The 21,716-nt window shown below is 33.9% G+C and overlaps 2 protein-coding genes across 4 annotated transcripts in view; one reads left to right on the top strand and one right to left on the bottom strand.

The window, feature by feature from the left end:
* Positions 1–21,716, bottom strand: part of LOC126851037 (COP9 signalosome complex subunit 7) — an 80,012-nt gene that overhangs the window by 1,585 nt on the left and 56,711 nt on the right. The window lies entirely within an intron of this gene.
* Positions 1–21,716, top strand: part of LOC126849343 (metabotropic glutamate receptor 2-like) — a 117,774-nt gene that overhangs the window by 45,209 nt on the left and 50,849 nt on the right. Inside the window, exon 2 of one of the 2 annotated variants that reach the window (XM_050591082.1) lies at positions 2,106–5,222. In XM_050591082.1, coding sequence (XP_050447039.1) covers positions 2,138–5,222 — 3,085 coding nt within the window. In that variant the 5' untranslated portion in view covers positions 2,106–2,137. Of the gene's footprint in view, positions 1–2,105; positions 5,223–18,322; positions 18,997–21,716 lie in introns of those variants that run through there. The other variant, XM_050591092.1, reaches the window with a different exon arrangement.

Here is a 21,716-nt window from a genome sequence, read left to right as displayed (position 1 = left end):
AACTGTGAAAAATGATCAAAGAGCAATGTTTCTGGAAGCATTTTAAAATTAAAACTAGAAGTCTCAGTTTTCACATGCTGTCAAGTTCTTTTTTCGATAATTTTTCTGTAAGTAACATCATTTCTAAGTCAACTTTGCGAAAAATTGACAGAAAAACTTTAACTTTAAGATTATGTATGCAGAAAGAGAAATTTTCATTTAACTTTGTTTTAAAAATTGTTTAAATTGTTTAAAACTTCTCTTTAAAATGCTTTTTTTGAAATTAGATTCTAACTTTCTTTTATCACGTTATCGCAAGTTGAAAGCAGTGTATTTCTGACTCTCTTCTCTAGAAATCTTTAATATGCTGCCGCAAATTAGCATTACCCAACGTGTGCGTAGAGATAGCATGATCAAACTTACATCTTGTATGTTGCGCGCGTGCATCTATGTCACGGCAGAGATAAGGAGACTCCAGTTTGATTCTTTCAGTGTTTAATAACTCCAAATCCTCTGTGTTATATGCGTGCTCGTTTGTAAATGCTCGCGCGCCGAGATGTATAATCATTCACTCACCCACACTCATCTATCTATACACACACGCGTGCACATACATGAAATCTAATCACGAATGTGCTACTTCCACGTGATATACCTGGATAATGCTAATGTCGGTGATATATTAAAGATTTCTACTGAAAAGAGAAATGTGCATCAATCATTTCAACTCGCGATAGTTTGATAAAAGATAATCGCAGCTCAATTTTTTTAAAAAAGAACAGATTTAAAGTTTTTAAATTGTTTAAAGCCAAATTTTAATTATTTTAAAATTTTTCTGTCAATTTTTTCCGCCATTAATTTGATATCATCTAAAGAAAGATTGTCGAGTAAAAAACTTGACAGCTTTTAAAAGCCGAGACCATCAACTTTAAAATGCTTTTAGAAACATATTTCTATAATCATTTTTCGCAAAGTTACATACATTAAATTTCACTTTTTCGTCAAAAAAAAAAGTGCTTTAATATTATTAAAGATTATATTATGACACATAATGATATGTATAAAAATATTTTAAAAAATTTAATCCTGAGCTAACAACACATACAAAAGTAAATAATAATGTTCTTAATAAATATTAATGTACACTATTTGTCCCTGCCTCCCTTCAAAATTTGCTCTAATAAAATATATTAGTATATAATATACTTTTTAATACAGAATTAAAAAATGTTATAATTGCTGATATATCGATATAAACATATTTAATTAGAAATATGATATATTTAAAAGAAAATACAAAATATAAACAGGAATATAATGTGCATACTTAAACATTTAATTGCATAAAAATCGTATATTTAATAAATATGCACGTGTCAGTGACGTACAGCGGTGTAAGCTCAAATGTTAATCAGGTTTCTTAATTGCAAAGAGCAAATCCGTAGCTCAAAAGTAAGGCGGAATCCGAGGAAATTTCCGTCTCGATTAAAATGAGACTCAAAGTGATTTAGCAAGAGGTAATTGCGACTGACTCGTTAGCATCGCTCGATGGGCGAGGTGAGGCGAGGCCTCACACATAGATCCCATTTAGTTGAGCGGCGCAATGGAATGCACCAAAATTAGAGAACCGCATTGTCCGCAAATAATAGTAGCGCATAGTTGTGGATCCGTCCGAACACTGCCTTCAAATCAAATTACAAATCCACAATAGTGTAACAAGCGACAAAGTTGTGTGTTTTGTCGCAATATTTGAACATGATGGATGTCGTGCGTGTATCACGCATCGATCATTACTAAATTAAACATTAAATTAATGACAAATATCACTCTTTAATTCTATCAAAAAATTAATTTCGAATACACCGTCTCTCTCTCTCTCTCTCTCTCTCTTTCTAATTTTAATGATTATGTCTTAAAAAACATTATATATACATACAGCAAAATATGTTATATTTATATATATATATATATATATATATATATATATATATATATATAATAAATATAAATCATAAAGTGAATATAATTTTAAATACATATAATATGAAAAAATTAACAAATTATATAAATTAAATTTTGTAGTAAATATAATTGTAATTAATACGTAACATCTTGCATTTTTCCAGAATTTGGCAATGATTAATGAAACGAAAAGGTGATGTGGCGAAACTTTGGTTGGATGGCCATTCTGGCCACATGGACGATCTTCCTAATTTTGAATAGCGGCTTAACTGGTGAATGGATCTTCAATAATCTACAGATCAACAATGAATATACTCCCTATAAAGCTCACCAAGGATCAGCATCCTCTATTTTCGATAGAAAAGCAATTTACGATTCTATGTTACGACACGCAAAAAAGAACTTCAAATCGAATGATCATTTATCGATGCATACGAAAGCAGTTTTCCTGGAATTCAAAAACATGGAAAATCGCGATTTACGACTCAGTGGCTATGAAAAGGACGACACAGTCGCAAATGCAATAGCTACGCCAAGGTATTTGAAAGACGCTGAGTCTGATAAAAATTCTTGGCTGACAACAAAAAAAGTAGCAACAAAAAACATGTGGTTATTAAACATCATTATTATGGAAAAATCGAGAAATACAAAAAAATATTATAAATTTCTACCACCGTCCCATGAATCGAAAAATACTTTGAGGAAGAAAAGAGGCAAAGAAAAAACGACCCACACAGTCTCGTACGATCGTAAAAAGGCAGCAAAGATAAGACGCGACACTCGGGCGTTTGACAAGAAAAGCGAATGGCATAGGAAAAAGCACAAAAGGGAGCGAATCTTTAGCAGAGAAAACAGGGAGGCCGCATTCTTCCCCAACAAATTCGCAAAGCACTCGCGCAACGGCAGCTCTATACGAGAATTTAAAAATTCCGATATCTTGAAGTTAAAAACTATTGAAAACACCGAGTTCGGGCACACCGACGAGAAACGTGAATATAATGGAAACGACGAAAATTCTCGTCGAAGTTTGACGAAAAACGGCGCGGATGAGATGATGTACGTGAATGTTGAAACTAACGACGGATCTCAGATATCGGAGACAACTTTCCCAAACTATTCGAGCTTAAAAGAAAATCAGAATGGGAATGTGGGTACCGTTACAGACAATACGCTCGCGGAGAATTCGCCGTACAAGCGTTCCGTGAGTGTTGCCTGGACTACGTTAATCTTCAATTCCAAAATCTCAAATGCAAACAGAGAAGTTGGTAACGAAGAAAACAGGGTGAGTGCCTATCATTCTCCGAAGAACGAATATTCGAAATCCTATAAAACAGATAAATTTCCAAGCGAAACTTACAAACGCCACCAATATTCAAAGATAGGGCTTAAAGTAAATACAGACGCGCGCGAACGCAGAGAAGGGAACGTCGGGGATATTGTCGATTCGTTCACTTTTCACTTACCGAATTCACTCGATAGCCATCTCGCTGGGAAGAGAAGCGTCAGTTTTATGAAAGGTTTTTCCTTACGAAAAGAAAAGAACTCTTTGAAGATGACACGAGGGACATCTGACTCGCGACATGAATATCAGTCTTTTATTAAAAATATAGGTGCACGAATAAATAGAAAAGCGACAGACCTTAAAGAATTGCAAATAGAGCGAAGAAGAACGAGAGGAAAAGAAATTATCCCTGCAAATTATGCCACGCACAACGAGCATGAAACCGAGCTTGATCTGTTACCAACTAATTTATTCGCCACGGGAATCGACAGGCCAAAGTTAGAATATCCAACATCGGCGCGTATTTCAATCACGCAGGGGAGGAATCCGATGCATGCACGACACGTCAGGTCCAACTCGGACTGCGAGCATCCACGGACGACCGATTACGAAGCCCAAGTTAGTAACGCGTTTCGATTCGGCCTACGGAATGTCTCCGGTTCATCGGAGCTCGCAAAATTCGGTAAACCCCTCGACCAGAAAGATCATAGTCGTGTGAAATATTTGCGAAAATTCAATGCGATCGATATTGATGCAGAGCCGCCGCGCATCACTGAGATAATTGATGGGAGATCGAAACGTGATGGAGAACTTCGAAGAACTTTAACCGAGAACGAATCTATCTCTCTCGATGCAACGAATGTCGGCGATAATCCGACCGAGGTGCGGGTGATTAATGGATATGCGCAGTCATCGGGCGAACCTAGGGATGAGTCGGGATTAGAAAACGTCAGAATTAGGAGTCGAGATGGAAATTATCCTGACATGCATGAAGAATCTGGATTTTATTCACGAAGTAGCGGTATCCATAATTCAAGGTATCGACGATATAAACGTCACGAAGTTCGAAATTCTCTGGGGAATCCGACGTCAACTGAGCTCGATAGTGAAACGTGGAAGACATTCGATACGATAAGGCCAACAACATCGAACTTTCTGATTAAATTTACAACCAATCCATCCGTTTCGGTCACTCAAGCAAGTAATATGGAACAGGTATCGACTAACGCAAATTTTCTCGCAACTGTAAAAACATTGCCGTCTTCGGGATATCGAAAATTCCCGAAAGAATGGCAATCGATTCCGTCGATGACTACCGAAGTACAGCATACAAATGTCTCGGGAACAAATTCCAACGGATCTGATTCATTAACGACAATGCAAGTAGATATTCCGAAAACAATCAACGTCAGTTCGATAGACACGTCGTTTTTAATCAAGACGCTTGATCGATCAACGGCAGTCAGTAAAATAGACAAGTCCGTTATTCTGAAAGAAATTTCCTCGTCACCAGAAATAAATCTGCAGGTATCCAATGCCACGAGTAAGAGTGTCTTCGACATGTCGTTAATTGAACCCATTAATTTACAAGAGGAATACGAAATGCATGGAAACGGCTCGATCGTCTCTACAATCGAACCATTTCCTCAAAGGAGCATCGATTCCTCTCGAAATGTCTTGGAGGGCATCACGACGGAGAATGTCGACGATTCATCGACCGACGAGGCGCTCTCCGAGCAGTGGCCTGTAAAGCACAGCGCGGTGGTAGAAGGTGATCTTGTTCTCGGTGGACTGATGATGGTGCATGAAAGGGAGGACACAATTACATGCGGACCCGTAATGCCTCAGGGTGGCATACAGGCATTAGAGGCTATGCTATATACATTGGATAATCTCAACGATCGGGAGATCGTGCCGGGTGTCAAGATTGGAGCGCACATACTCGACGACTGCGATAAGGACACGTACGGCCTTGAGATGGCAGTGGATTTCATTAAGGGTACGTAAGCGTCGCGGATTTTGATTACATGCTTATTTATGCATATTGCTCGTAATTATCGTCGTGTGTGTGTATGTGTGTGTGTTCCATATAGCAAAATTTTATCATGATGTCTTATCAGGTATAATGACATCGTAAAGCTGAAGGCATGAAAAATTTATAGATCTTGCAATTTTTATGTTCCTAGGTCTTGCTATAAATTGATTTAAAAAATATGACATAAGTATTATTTATCCACATTTTAACTTATGTTATTGTTTTTTTTTTTTTTATTTTTATTAATACGCTTTATTCTTTTCTTGTTCTTTTTCATATTTTATATAAAAACTAAATCCCTAAGTTTGAACTTTTTTTGTTTGCTAAAATCGAGCAAAACCTCGTATGAATATTGAGTATTCCTCGAAGAGAATTTCCGATATACTGCAGTCATTCGATGAAAGCGTTATGACGATGCGGCCCTATAATGTCTCGGGAGAAATTTCCAGCCAGGAAATTACGCTAGCAAAACCACCGCGGCGTAATTTCTAGTAGAACGAACTTGTATTGACTTATTTCGTTATCGCCTTGATGCAGCGCAACTATTAGATTTATATGCTTGAGATGAAAAGCATATATACATATGCATTAAAAGCAGCACTCCTTTTCAACGCGTTTATTTGATGGAGAATAGAGAGAAATTGCCTTTAAAACTGGTTTCGATCTTTATTAAGATCTATGAATAATGCATATTCACGATAAGTATTCCGTTTATTTTACCGCTTTAATTTCCTTCTTCATATAAAAAAAAAAAATAATAATAAAAAATATAGTGTTGCAAGCAAAAATCATAATTTTATTGAAATGACAAATATATCTTTATTTGATGCCTCAACAAAAATTATAGATGGGAGCAATATGAGTTAAAGCTACTTTTATATTTAAAAATAGATAATTGGAGAGATTTATACTTATCGAGAATAAATAAAGCGATATTAAACATCAGTAGGCCAATGTTGTACATTTCTTGAAAAGATATGATCTGCTGTCGGTAAGCTTTCAGTCGAGAAAGATCCATCGAGCTTTTCACGAGGTACCGACAATTTCATAGAAACGCGCGGAAACGCCAGCGTACGATAAATTAGAAGACTTATCTTATGTTGGCGTTCTGCGCGTTTTATCGCCTATTAATCGCTATAACTATAAAAAATGCGCAGCAATAAATATTGATGATTTGTACTGTAACATAGAGCGCTTTTTTACTTTTCACCTCATGTGCTTTTTAACTTTCAACAGAATTATAACAAAATTCTTCTCTACAGAAGTTCGCTTTGACTATGAAAATTATATGCATCTATTATTTTAATATCAAAATTAAATAAACCTTAATTTCATCTAATAAATGATATATGCTAATATTTAGACTGTGAGATAATGTATGTATGACATTTCTTTTTCTTCTGAAAGTTATTAAAATTCTGACTATCTTACAATCCGTTGAATTTTTGCAAAAATATCACTTTGAGTTAACACATTCGCTTGCTCTTGGGGCAATATGTAGCATCATCTGAAATTCAAAATAAGCAGTCGGTGCATGGAGTAAAAATTTCTCCGCGCCAAACTCGACAAAAGTTATCCTGTAAGAAAAGTGACACGTCACGAGCTCGTGATAACACCCGAGAAATTAAAATCGTTGTATTATTCAACGGATGGCACACCGGAGCAATGCGGACTATCTTCGTCGCGCAGAATAGGAATTTTCTATTCAACTCTCATATTTAATCTTGACCCAGGTTAATAACTGCCGGCGAACGCGACGTACTGCTGTACCGCTGCGAGCTTGCGTTCTATCAGCTGACTACCCCCCAGCTCGTTGATATTCACAGCAGTAGTAATCGGTTTTATTGATACTTTCGCGGAAGAGAGACTTAAGCGGCTTATGTAGACGAGCGAACAGGTCATGCGAGCATAACGTTTGTTCAAAACGAGAAACCGTGAAACCTCGCCAAAAATAATATATATGATAAACAGAAATGGATTTATTCGATTTGTTAAACAAATCTTACTAGCTCTTGAAATATTCCAACCAGTATATCAGCTAATCATTTAGAGAGAATAATGTTCTTTCTATTATTAAAAAAAAAAAAATTTCGATTTGTGTCATTGATATTTTTGACAAAACTGTCATATCCATTTTTTTCATTTCTTTACATATACAATAATACTGTAGAATTATTTAACATTTATAGAATAATTGTATACGAGCATTCGTATAAGCATAGAGTTTTAACATTTATACGTTAAAGATAAATATTTAAATGAAATTGTGTGAAATGTTTAAGTGAAATTGTAATAACGAAAGATAAAGAAAAAAAAATATAAAGAAAAAGAATAATCCACACTTCGTATAATCCATTTCAATAATAAAGCCCTTAACAAATCTTATAATAACATATATGTATATCCCCACGCAATTGTTTATACAATTCGCTTATTACATAACAAAAAAAATGTTTACGATAAAATCACGTGATTCCACACGAAAGACGCGCATCTATTTTCATAATATATATATATATAGATATATATATATATATATATATATATATATATATATATATATATCATATAGACGAAAATAGCTATTAAAGATAACCAGATTGATTTATCATATTTATGGTACTGTGGACGGATAATTTTCAAACCAATAGGTCTTTATAACCCGTTAATTAATATTGTATGTTGAATTTCCGTTGAGAATGTCACAACCACTGCGGTCTATAATTATTATTGCATTCAATATAATCGAACTCTGCGTATATAGAGCATATCGTGAAATTGCGATTATTACGTGAGATATTAGTCGCTTTATACGACTTGAAATTCGTATCGTTAATAAAATACATGAAAAATTGTCTTTAACTTTATATTGTATTTTGCTAAAATACTTCTTTAATATTGAATAATTATAAATTAACATTAATATAAATGCAAAGAATGGGAAAATACGTCGATAATTTTCATACCATTTACTTATACAATATCATAGTAATTATTGCAGTATTATGGCTATTAAAGACTTAGAAACGAAAATTATTACGACTTAAAAAGATAATTAACGACTTAAATAGACGAGCAATTTAAAAACAATATTTTTCAATGTATATTTAATCGAGGTCACTTCAATAGGAGATAATGATAAAATCGAAGCAACCGCATGGAAATGACAACTTTCTTATCACTTATTTATATCTTACAATTAATAATTATTGCAAGAAGACTATGAAACACTAAGCGAGATATATATTCGAAAGTTACAAAAATAAATTACTCTCTTCTCATACGTCTAATTGAATATATATAAAAAAAAGCATCCCTTTAATTGAACCGTGACAAAAGCGCACCGTTGCTATTCAAGCTTCCTGCCGAATTGTGCATTCGTGATACCGGGATTCATATCTGATGGGCGCACAGCGAACGACGTCGTAGCCCGTTGTCATTAGAACACGGGCGTTTTTGCGTTCGGACTGCACGCGAGCTCTCGAGATAACGTTACTCCTAGTAGCGAACACCACAATTTGTCACGACTTGCTTCCCGACGAGCGATTTAAAAACAACATTTTTCAACGTGCAGTTCAACCCAGGCACCACAGTAGGAGATAATGGCAAAATCGAAGCAATACCGCTGTACCGCACGAAAGTAAGCGGTATAATAACGATTTTATGAAAGTTTAATCGGATTGGAATATATTCAGCGGCGAATGGTATTTTTGTTTCTCAACAAAAATTCACTTGTGTGCAAGAATGACGAAGAATCTACAAAGTTATATCTGCCCGTTGAAAAATTTATTTCTATAAATATAAAACGACAACAAAGCACGAGAAATCGAGAAACTTAATATATCTTTTACGATATTGTGAAAAAATATCATAAAAGACGAAAAATACAGGATAAATTTATAAACAAAACTCTCTTTTAATCTTTGATGAATCTTTAATACTGAGAATCTTTAAAAACTGCACTTCAATAAAATTTTTATAAAAGGCAACAGACCAGCTCGAGAAAGAGAGACAAAAAGAGAAAGAGAGAGAGAGAGAAAGAGAATCGCAGCTGTTTGATTTGTAAATTTCGAATATTGTCAGACTTTTCCAAAAATGCTAATAAACGCGTTCCTCTTTTTCTCCTACAAGTCCCGAGTTGTTGATCAATGTTACGGGAAAGCTACGCTGCGGTAGAATATTTAAACGCGCGCTCGTGGCCGATATATTGGAACATCAAACGCGTTTTTTCTTCCTTTATATGAAAAGGCCAACATTGTGTAATATACTCTTATATCGTCTATTTTTCGAAACTTTCATCATCTTGCGTCATCACTTTCCGGGAGATTCTACCTTAATATTAATCGGAAAATCATTTGTCAAACGAATGACACATGTCATACCACTGTAAATATCACATCTATTAGCATTTTCCACATGTACTGCGAAAACGTACTCAGAGAGTCAATTTGTCAAAACAAGTTGTCCTTGCAACAATGATTTGCAAATTTAATTATATCTTTATCTTAAAAAAAAAAAAAATGTATAAAATTGTTACACAGCGAAAAAATGCATACGTTTGCATAAAAAATTTTAAATTCACATTAAAGGGGATTGTTAGCATAGAGAATTACATCGATAAACTTTTCTCTGTTATAAATTCGTTATAGGAGAGGATCATATTATGGCGCATAGCTTCGCAAATAAAAACTGCGAGGATTCATTAACCAGCCAGCGTCTAACGAGATTTAAACTGGAGCTTCCGTAAATTAGCGCGATATACATAATGGCGCTTTTTTGCTAGGTTTAGTCTCAACCACAGGTATTTACCAAAGTGTTTGTTAAAAGCATTTTTCTCATAATTTTTATCTCATTATCAAATGTAATGCAAAGAATCCCGTGTAACTAGAGCGAAGGAACGGAAAAAACATGTATCAGAATGAGGAATGTGCATCAGATGAGTTTGCACGAAGACAGCTAAAAGTTACACATATGCGCTGTGTATGTACGCGGCTGCAGTGTATACACAGCAATAAAAAATAATAATTCACTCGACAAAATTAAACAAGTAATATAAATTTGATTATCTCTAGAGAATATATAAAAGGATATAAGGAGGACAGTTTAGTTAGTGAAATTTTAGCAATATTTTTTTTAATTTAGAGAAAAATTTTAATATTCGACAAAATATAAAACATGCGTTAATGCACAATATTAATTGATGTCCGTTATTCTACACGTTTTCTCATCAAGAAAATTCAACAAAATAAATGCAGAAAACCTATATGTTTAATAGCAACACTGTTTAAAATCAAGATTGTATTCAAAATGAATAATAATAGAAAAAGAGAATAATTCTCGAAATGACAAGAGTCATTTCTCATGCTCGTTATGTTAACGTTCGAGAACTTCGTGACTCGGTGAAAGCTAATCCGAGAGGCAAAGCTTTAGATATTCTTAACAAATCATAGCCGATTGCACGGTTGCGACCCGGCATTTAACGAACTTATCTCGGTTCGCCTCGAGAGAATTGATCACCAAGATATAAGACTTCCGGCACGAGTTTCCGAAGCCACCTCGGTTAGCTCCGGCTAGGTAATCTCATAAGTAACTGCACAAAAACATGCCTAATCCATTTTCCGTATCCATGATGTACTAAGCACGTGATCGCTATCGTTATCCTTCGTTTTGCAACCCTGTTCAATGCACATTCGCAACTTTATAGATTTAACGAACAGATAGCGTATCCTTTTATTTCTGTTACTCTTTATTCATAGCTGGCTCCGCCATCAAGCGAATTAAACGACACATCAAAAAATCGTTCAATCTTCTTTGATAAAAACATGATAACGTCTGCATCAATTTTTGTTTGCGCTATCAGCCTATCACGTTTTGCGCATAAAAGCACGTACATTGTAAAATTACAATGTAAATCTCGTAGCTAGATCTCTTGCTAGATTTTAGTTACGTCTCTTGTTTTTATTAGTTTCACCGAGCTTCAACATTATATGTAAAGGCCGGAGCCTTTTTGTTCAATTTTTTACATACACAATTTTAATAGTATCCATCTTTAGAGAATAAACTTAATCGCAAAAAGCATGTGCAAACTCATGCATCAACTATATCGCACGAGTCTGTACACTTCTATGTTTGTGTATCGTTCTATCGCATATACGTATTTTTGCACGGTTGTACAGTGTAATAGATTTGTGAACTATTACGCGTCGCAGAAGCAACTTCTGCAACTCAAATTTCGGGGCATAACTCCGCGCGAAACAGATGTTATGCATTTCTAGAAATAGCTGCCAATTTCTCGATAAATTAATCGCAGAATTGGTGCAGCGCCAGATCGGGCTAGTACGGTCGCTACTGGTTATCGTGTAGTTTTAGCACCGCTCATCGAAAATTAAACCACCACGTTGCGAATTTAAAGACTGTTGGAAGGCGACTGTACGAGTATCCGCAACGTTCTATCATGTTTGATTTACGCGATGAATTCTGAGATATTCCATGTACAAATTGATAGTTTAAGTGGATACGATAAAATCGCATTAAATTAATTTGTCGATCTCTCAGCAATTGATACGTTCTAATGAAATAACTGAATAACCCTTCTCTTCGATTGAGACTCTCACTTATCTTGTCTCCTCTCCAATTACTATCCCTGATCATTACATCGATCGTATCTCGTTGCACAACTCGAACTTCATGTAATCGTATCTCGTACAATGTAATAGAGAGAGAGTGATGTGAGAGTTTCGATTTCGCAAAGAACTCTAAATGATGGCAAGGTATGATAAGATAAAACTTTGCGATGCGACTACGATATTATTCTATTCGGGACGCTTTTTTTAAATAAATGAAATTATTTAGATATGCTCACAAACAAAGACTTGATGATGTCAGATTTGTTAAAATAATAAAATTAATCACGATGTACGATTAGGATATTTTGCCGCGTCTTCTCGTATTTTAAATAAAATTGTGTATTTAATTCCAAATTATCATTATTGTTAATTTGCATATTGTTCTTTGCAATAAAGATTTTATTTTTTATATCAATTATGGATAACAGAGTGGAGAATCGTATAAAAATCACACCAATAACACGTTCGAAATGTATTGCAATGCAGATCACATAACGACACAATTTCTGTCGCGCTGATCTGTCGAAATTGTTCGCGTTGTCGTAATGGATAAATCATGAGCAAAATGTCCTCATCAGTTTTCTCGATCATTTGCATAAAAATATCATTGCATAAAAGCCGAATAATTAATACTATAAGGAAATGGACAATGAATAACATAAAAAAAAACATTTCTTTAAAAATATATCATCATGTACGTTAATTAATGCGCTGTTTTAACCGGGTAAGACTACTCATGATATCTCACAAAATATGAAACTTCAACAAGAAGATATTTTTAAACAAATATAATTTATTATTACTAAATGAGGAAAAAAAAGAGAAAAAAAATAATCAATAACTCGTATAAAGATAATTAATAAAATATACTCGTATTCATATCACATGTAATATTAACGCAAACATATATTCAAATATACTTGAAATAATTTATCGTATTATATTATTTCTCGTCTTTACAATTTAATTAAAGTATTTAGAAAAATATTCTTTTATTTATTTAACAAACTTTTACATATTATTTTGAAACTTTCAAATAGTAGTCGATAAAAAATATATCTTTCTTTTATGAGTACTATTTAAACGCTATTTAAATTTTAATCAAGTAATATTATTATTCTCGACACGATTCTATTCAGATAAAAATATTGCCCGATGACATTGAGCCACCATATAATCGTTTGACAAAGATTAACGCTGATCATTATCTGAAAGGACAGAAAAGAGAAGTCGTCGAGACATGGGGAAGAGAAAGAACCTATGAGAAAATGGACAAAGGAGAGGGAACGAAGGGTAGGAGAAGAGGATGGTAGGAGGGTTGATACGTTCGAGAAGGGTAGCGTTGATGCAGTCGCACCAGCCAGTCAGTGGCTGCTACAGCACAGTAACGCGCGCGCGTGCTCCTTTTCAAAACGTTTTCGGGCCTAAACAATTTTCGTGATAAAGCGTCAATTTTCGTTAAAAGATATGACATAAAGTTCGCTCAAAATCGGCACAATAGTGATTATATAGATAATTATCATTCCTACTCGCCGATGAGATTTCCCGCCGTTCGCGCGATTTTGACACATCGATGGTGATCCACATGGCATTCAAATGACATAAAATACGAAAACTTTTTGCAAAGTATTTTAAAATTCGTAAAAACTTCGCGTAAAAGTCAAGTAATGTGGACAGTAAAGTGTGTACGGGATTAATTGTTACCGCTATAAAATAAAACTTCGGACAAAGATAATGAATAATTAAATAGGTGCACTTAACTAGAAAAAAGTTACTTTTAAAAACAAAAGATCTTTTCGAATAAAAGGAAGCTCTCGGGCTTGCAATTCGATTGCACATTCATCATACGTTTGTGACATCGATGATTTATCACTGCGGGATTAGGTATATCGCTATCGATCGCCTGTTAAAATGTCCTGTATTATTCATCCTGTATTATATTTATTCAAGTTCATTTGGAAAATTATTAATAAAAAATGATTAGTGTAAAACAATTAAGGAAAAAAAAAATAATGAAATCGCTTCTTTATACTGTATTTATTCTTTATATTGTATTTACTGTATTTATAATAATTATTTATTTAAACGTGATAAATACAGATTTTCTCTTTTAGCGACTTTTCAAATTAACAACTTTTCTGATACTACAAAAAAAAAAATTGGCAAGAACATTAAATGGTTATTTTTATGTATCGAGACAAGAAATAAGTTTTCCATTTTTTCCAAACAAAAATAAATGATGTCGAGATGAAATTGATCAGCTTAATCGGTTTTCAAGCCCGAGGTTCTCGCTTGATCAAGCGATGAAAGATGAAATTAAGTTTATACGTAACTTTTTTAGTCCAGCTTGTTCAAGTACGATACGATAAAATATCGTGCATAAAACAATACACCTGCATCATACGTGCATCTGGAAAGTCAATTATAAATAAGAAATATTATTTTAGAAGTAACGAGAATCATGTCACATATATATATTACTGCAAACATTTCTTTTCCATTAGCGCTATACTTTGTGAGTTTGTTATTTTTTTTTCCAACATACTGTAACACATACTGCACAAGCATATGTTGCGTCTACGACAAAAAATTACGTTACAACGGCTGCAGCAATTTCATTTTGACATGTAAATTCTTGAATAATTCAGAACAAGTTTTCGATATTATCGTCGCCACATAATCTCAAATAAATTACTCTCCTAATCACCTTGACTAAGATACAATCTAACTTTCTTACATAAAAATATCATAAAAATTCCGACTTCATAAAGTGAGTAGCAGTGGCAGCGAAAATCAACAATAAGTAAACTTTTTGTTTTATTCTCCCTACAAAAGCTTTAGGAAATACAATTCGGAATCCTATTGAGATTTAAGCAATTTATGATAATAGTTTGAGTACGATGTAAATAGTCTATTATTCCTCACATATAGCCCTGAGTTATATCGCGCAGTTGCTTTGTGATACATTTAATGCTAGTTCGATGAAGATGCTTATTGTATTTTGGCCCAATTCGGCCTATAAATGGATAACTTTACAATTATCGTTAACTCTACTGCTTAATTAGGTAGTGTGTGTAGTTGACACTTTGAAAATTATCATAAATTATCACCTATTAAACATTTTACTTACTTAGCTTGCAATGCAACTGTAAATAACGATCAAATAAAGAAAAATAATAAATAACTTTAGTCGAAATGCATCTCAAAGTAAAGTAAATTAGGTAAAATATGTTTCATATAGATAGTTCGAGAAAATTTAATTATGTAACATTACCTATATATACAGCTACAAGAAATATGCATATTGTAATTGATATATTGCATAATATTAATAGTCATATTTAATAATTGTATGTAAACAAGTTAAATTACGTTACATTAATTATCTACAAATAGCTCTCTCTCTCTCTCTCTCTCTATGTATAAAAGCCTTTATATATTATATATCGACTACCATAAAACAGAAATAGCTTATTTCAAACTTATTTAAAAGTATAAGATTTCGCGAAAACTAATAAAAATAAAATCATTCCATATCGATTTGTTTCATCTTCTTTTCAGTTGTGCCTTTTATTCATTAAGTGCTTTAGCAGACATTAATTGATGAAATTATTAAATATTCGCGTTGTCGTCAACAATCACTGATCACAGATGATACTGCTTTGTTTGTGATTGCACAGCAAACTAACAGTGAATTGATTCGATGAACCGATGTTTCGCAATCAGTGTAAATTTAGCATCCAACGAAAAACGACGCACCATTAATAAACGGGCGAGGTGCTCGTATTGCCGTCAACGAAATCGACTTTCCAGTATGCTACAATATCACTACAGAATCGTTATCGTTATTTATTAGTTTATATTAACGCAGCTGAAAGCGCTCCTCGATATTATCGCGAGAATTTTTCGGGTTATAAATGAAATCGCTTGCAGCAAGATATTACCAAATAAGATTAAAAGGGCACAAAAAGATCAATTAATGCAATTGTCTAACTCATAAATCACAATTTTAATATTCATTTTTATCATTGAATAATAAAAAAGAAAAAATAAGAGAAAATAACGCAAATATTGAACTTTTAGTTGAAAATACATTGATATTATATTAGTACATTAATTTTCTTACAATGATAAAAAAGATAAGTGATTACACCATTTGTGAAACACGTAATCAAAATATTTTGAATAACGATTGTACATCATAAGAATATTGCTATTATACTACTACAATAATATCAAAATGATGAAAATTAATCTTAAAATAATTAAAATAAATATATGAAAGTTAGATAATGAATTATGGTTCCCCTTTTTCTTAACGTCTTTATAAATTTAATAACAATGTTAAAATTAATTTAAATATTATATAATACAATATAATTAAATATATTTAAAAGTTTCAAATACAAGTTTTCAACTTTTACCATCTATTAAAATGTTGTTAAACTCAATTTGCCAAAATATATATTTTAGACATTCAAACTGTGCAGCTATTATAAAATTTTCACAAAAAAAAAAGATTATGTTTTTCATTTCCATGCAGCTCATACAAGCTGTATTTCCTGTTTTTGACAACCGGCGTCATCCTTTTCTATTCTCTTCGTTATACACATACATAGTACTGTCCATGTAGGAATGGTGAGCAACAGGTCGTCTAGGAATGACACTTGATCGTGCTTATATCGAACGGTCTCGCGTGGATATATCAAGCGTTTTCAATGAATCAGAACGCATGTCAGCGTGCAGAAAAAATTGCACAAGAGCATAATTCCGACGCGATGCGATGAGGACGTTGAAACTTCCGTCCAGAGTTTGAACCGCGCAACAGGTATACACACATCCTTCAATAACGAATTACAACCGATCTCGGTTCAAACGATCATTCGTCAAGAACCGAAAAGTTCGACAGGAACGACGATGCAACTTCTGGCGAACGTCGCGTCCAAGTTTTTAATTACACATAGCTGGGAAAGTCGTTATCGATGTGCGACCGCACGTCCGCCTATCTACAATTTCTCGACCATGCAACGTGGCACTTCGTGACCAAGCAATTTAAACTTGCGGCTTGCACGATAGCTGCGGGTTCGCAGCTCGAGAGACATATCAAAATATTCGATAGCGGTCGCCGCATATCTGACAGCGTTGAATAACGATCATCTGGATACGAACACTTAGTTGCATACATATATGAATACTATCTGTTGTCCCTTATTGTATGCATTTGAAATATACAAGAGAGGAGGGGGAAAATCATTAGCGCGATGAGTTCAAAATTATTTTTTTTCGTTGTAATGTTGATATATGATTAGTATCGATGTAGTATGCATCAAACATTTGTTCGATAAAATGAAAATGCTTGATTATAGCCATTCGTAAAATGTCCGGATTAATGCTCTTGAACACGTTAAAAAAGTGAGGAAAATGGTATTAGGTAATAAATATTATCTTTCGGGTGTCAAAAGGCGCGCGAGAGAAAGAGAAAAAGAGATGATAAGTCACGGTGGAAACAATGGCGAGATTCAGGTTGGCGATAAATCCATTCCGACTCTTACGCGTAAATGATGCAGCTTAAATCGACAAACGTTTTGACGTGTACGCGCGTTAATATGTTACCCATTTCATTCGCCGCGTAAAAGAAACGTTGATAAATTATGGCAGCGTAAAGGTCACACGTAAAATTGCATGAAATATAGAAAGGATGCATCGTCGAGAAAAGCAAGTTCTATGTAATAAATGCAAACGGAAGCTCACGTGCAGTTTTACAACGACACGTATGCTGCATCTGTACTACCAAGACATGCTGTTACATTACCAGTGGCATATGTCATAGTATATATCTTCCTTCACGACACACTACATATTATTACACCTTCCGTGTGTAGCTTGTATTCGTCAAATATATCTCAATTATTAAAAAGCTGACTCGTAAATTTCTTAAAATTTATAATTGTTATTAATTTATATATATTAATATATTAATTTTATAACCATCGATATTTAAAAAAACTATATCCTCTCTTATTATCAGCATCTCCAATTAAATATACTTAAATAGATATAAACAAACATTATCATTGTTAAAATAATAAAATTTAATTTTTTTTAAATATCTAAAAGATATTTAAGAGATACGTTTCAAGTCAGTATAAATTATGCGTATCTATTTTTTAACATTAATATCTTTTATCTTATATCTCAACTAATACCTTAAAGTGTCATCAGATTGAAAAGATGAGGGCGCAATATTTAACCTGCGATGTTTTTGCTCACTTTTGACATATACGTTACGCGTACAAAATATGAAAACCGGGATCAATCGAAACCAAAATTCGCGCCGACACATCTCCTCGTCAATTGTGCGCAAAACATCCGCTCTTCCGTTCGGGGCTTGCCCGTTCATATTGGTAAAGAAGAGTAGCGACGGTAAATCATCGTGAATTCAAAGCCTGAGGCGGACAAGGGAAACATCAAAATCGGACGAATAAATTCAGGCCGGAAATCCGCGAGAGACTAGCAACAAGCAACATAACTTCTCGATTATGACGTCATGAAGTTTCTGCTCCTGGCGCTATTGAGCTGCATGTGCTCGGCCGACGATCGACGCTTGAGATCTACCAAACAATGGATCAGAAAGATCGACGTCAGGAAGATCGAGAATGTCTCGCGCGTGTCGTCGCAGATACGCGACTTGAATTATTTCAACGGATACGTGGACTCGATGACGGATACCGTCGTGAGGATGCGTCATCACGATCGCGCGAGCATACACGACGATCGTTTCCGCGGCGACGACGTACAGCTACGTCATCCAATCAGGCACGGACATCGTCAATTTCGATCGACTCCGATCGTTTGGCCGGTGAAGAAAGAAGCGGTGGTCGAAGGTGATCTTGTATTAGGTGGCCTGATGATGGTCCACGAGAGGGAGGACAGTGTTACATGCGGGCCTGTGATGCCTCAAGGTGGCATACAAGCATTGGAGGCGATGCTCTACACGTTGGATACCCTCAACAAGCAAGAAATCATGCCGGGGGTCAAAATCGGGGCGCACATACTCGACGACTGCGACAAGGATACGTATGGTCTCGAGATGGCGGTGGATTTCATCAAGGGTACGTATACACGTTGAAATCTAACGGCGAACTTTGATTCCAATAATGTTATACTATTCTTCTGATATTCTATCTTTCTGATATTATATAACTCTTCTATGCAAGATGAGGTAGCAAGTTAATGAAAACACTTGCGTTTCTTTTTTTTAATTTTTACATTATTATTTCTCAATTTAACGGTCTGTAACAGTCAAATATCAGAACTCATCATTCTTATCTCTTATTATCAAGATTCAATAAATTATACGTGCAGATTCAATAAATTACAATTCTCTTTCTCAAATATCATTTAATAAATGAATTGATTATTTTATAATCTCGTAACGTGTCCTGTAATTAATACGGGATTTAAGAGAAGGTACATATGCTCTTCATAAAGCCGATATGTATCAATATGTGACACGAACGTAATAATACGTTCTTATCAAAATTGATGTTTGATGTTAACAACACGTATTATTAATACATTATTGCTAGAGTGTAGTATTCAACAGAGTCGTTCGCACACCACCATTGTATCGTAAAGTAACATGACATGTCGATAACGACAATCAACAACAGATTATTACCGCAATAAGCTCCCTCTTCATTCCACTATACACGATAGAATAAAACGTATTAGAATAATTCGGTATCAAAATTAAGCGTATTATTACATATTCCCTACACGAATTTAGATGTATTCTGTAACTCTCTCGGCTCTCTCAGTACACACATATTATATATTTCATTGCGCATGAAATGCATATAGACTTTCTGAAGCTACTAGAAACAGATTCAAAATACACCAGAACAAAGTTCTATATGTGTATAATGTATAAAGTTTTAATCTGATTAACACAGTTGAGTAAATTACATGTCGATTCCCAAAATGTTACATTTCCAGAGTTTACCGCAAAATGTTTATTATGTGTGTATCATGATAAACGCAAAGTGATATATCCTCGGTAAATTGTTTATAAAAAAAAAAAATGTTATATGGAGCGTTTTTTTTAAATTACAATTTAACTTACACGGCCAGGTGGAAATGGCTGTCGCGTTTTTGTAACATGTGCGGTAATTAGCCTATGAATTCGCGAAGTCTGCTTCGTGAAACTATATTCATCTGTCCGTATCGCGCGTTGCTATGGCAAAAAATGCCACTGAATATCGTATGAATATTCTACTTACCGCTAACGGCGTTTCAAGTGAAATTAACTTAACACAGGTATTGAATATTTAGTCAGCGGCCTTTACGTAATCATAGCGAGCGATTCTTTTAAAATTCTCTTTCCGAGATGAATTTAAATAAAATCCCGCGCGCCCCCGCGGTCTCTCAAACCGGGGTAGGTTTTCCTCTTCTCACGTAGAGAAAAAAAGAACGTGACTTCCCCTAGAATGATATAAAGATGCCCGCTAAAAAATCAAGCGGTTGGAAGCGAGCCGTAGCCATTCGTTCATTTTAAGCGGCGAGGTAGCAAGACCGAGGGTTTGGTTTATGAATTTCAATGTGCCTACAAAAAATAAAACGACACATCTTCTACGTAGGGACGTGGACTTTGTTATTGTGAACGATAAAAACGGTTTACTTAAACGCTCAACTCATGTTGATACAAAAATCATACACGATCTATCAAATCGTCATCCCGTACAAAAGATATAAAATTCGAATTAATAAACACGATGCATATTTTATAGTTGTTACGTGTCAGGTTGATGTGTTATTCGCAAGGTTGCAAGTACAGTTAGTTTTGAAAAACTAACTTAAAAGTGCGCAGAAAGTACTATTTCAAACTTACGCATGATATATACACTAGGCGCCATTAGCTTTATTTTATGACTCCCTGTGTACATTTACTTCCCTGCTCATTAATTATTTTTCTTCAGTATATGTTGATGCATATTCTTAATTCTATGCTTCCGTCCTACTTTCCACAGTGATCAAAAACTTATAGAATTTTGTTGCCATGTTTAACGAAAAGGACGAGAAAGCAACACATCTATTGCTTTCACGGATTTTTTTTAATTTTAATCTAAGGAGAAAAACTATTTAATTTTAATCTAAGGAGAAATAAAAATATAAGTAAGCTTTTATTAAATTTTTAATAGTTATAAAGAAATTAAAAGTTATCTAGATTGACGAAAAAAAAATCTTTCTTGTGTCAAAGTCATTATAAAATTAAAAGATTATATATTATTATTAAATTTTATATATTATAAATAAAATAAATATTATATATATTATATCTACTCTCTCTTATAAATTTTTTTATATATTTTTTCCTGTAATATAATATACTATTTGTTACAAATTATTTTAAATATATCATATCATACGTGTGTGTGTGTGTGTGTAAAAACATAATGATAAAAATTATAATGATTTTGAATTAAATTTTCGCTACTGTTAAATACTATTTATGATGAGTCATCGTAAATCGATAAACATTTTTCATCATAAATTAATTTAATGAATAATCATCTCTCTCCATACATTTTTAATTAAAAAATAAATCTTGTTAACCCCAGCGAATCGTTCGTAAAACATTACTTGCATTTGCCCGAATGTCGTTAGCACTTTTTTAATCCCTAAATTTCTAAGCAAACATATTGTGCTAATGCTTGCACATTTGCTAATTATTGCTCTTAGAATATGCGAGAGAAATTTTAATGTGACAAAATTCTCAATAACTTTATGTTATGTAAATGCAATAACAAAAGTAATAAAATGTTTCTCTAAA

The sequence above is a fragment of the Cataglyphis hispanica genome, chromosome 1, assembly GCF_021464435.1.
Source record: "Cataglyphis hispanica isolate Lineage 1 chromosome 1, ULB_Chis1_1.0, whole genome shotgun sequence".
NCBI classification, from domain to species: Eukaryota; Metazoa; Arthropoda; class Insecta; order Hymenoptera; family Formicidae; genus Cataglyphis; species Cataglyphis hispanica.
This window is presented reverse-complemented; position numbering and strand designations above follow the sequence as displayed.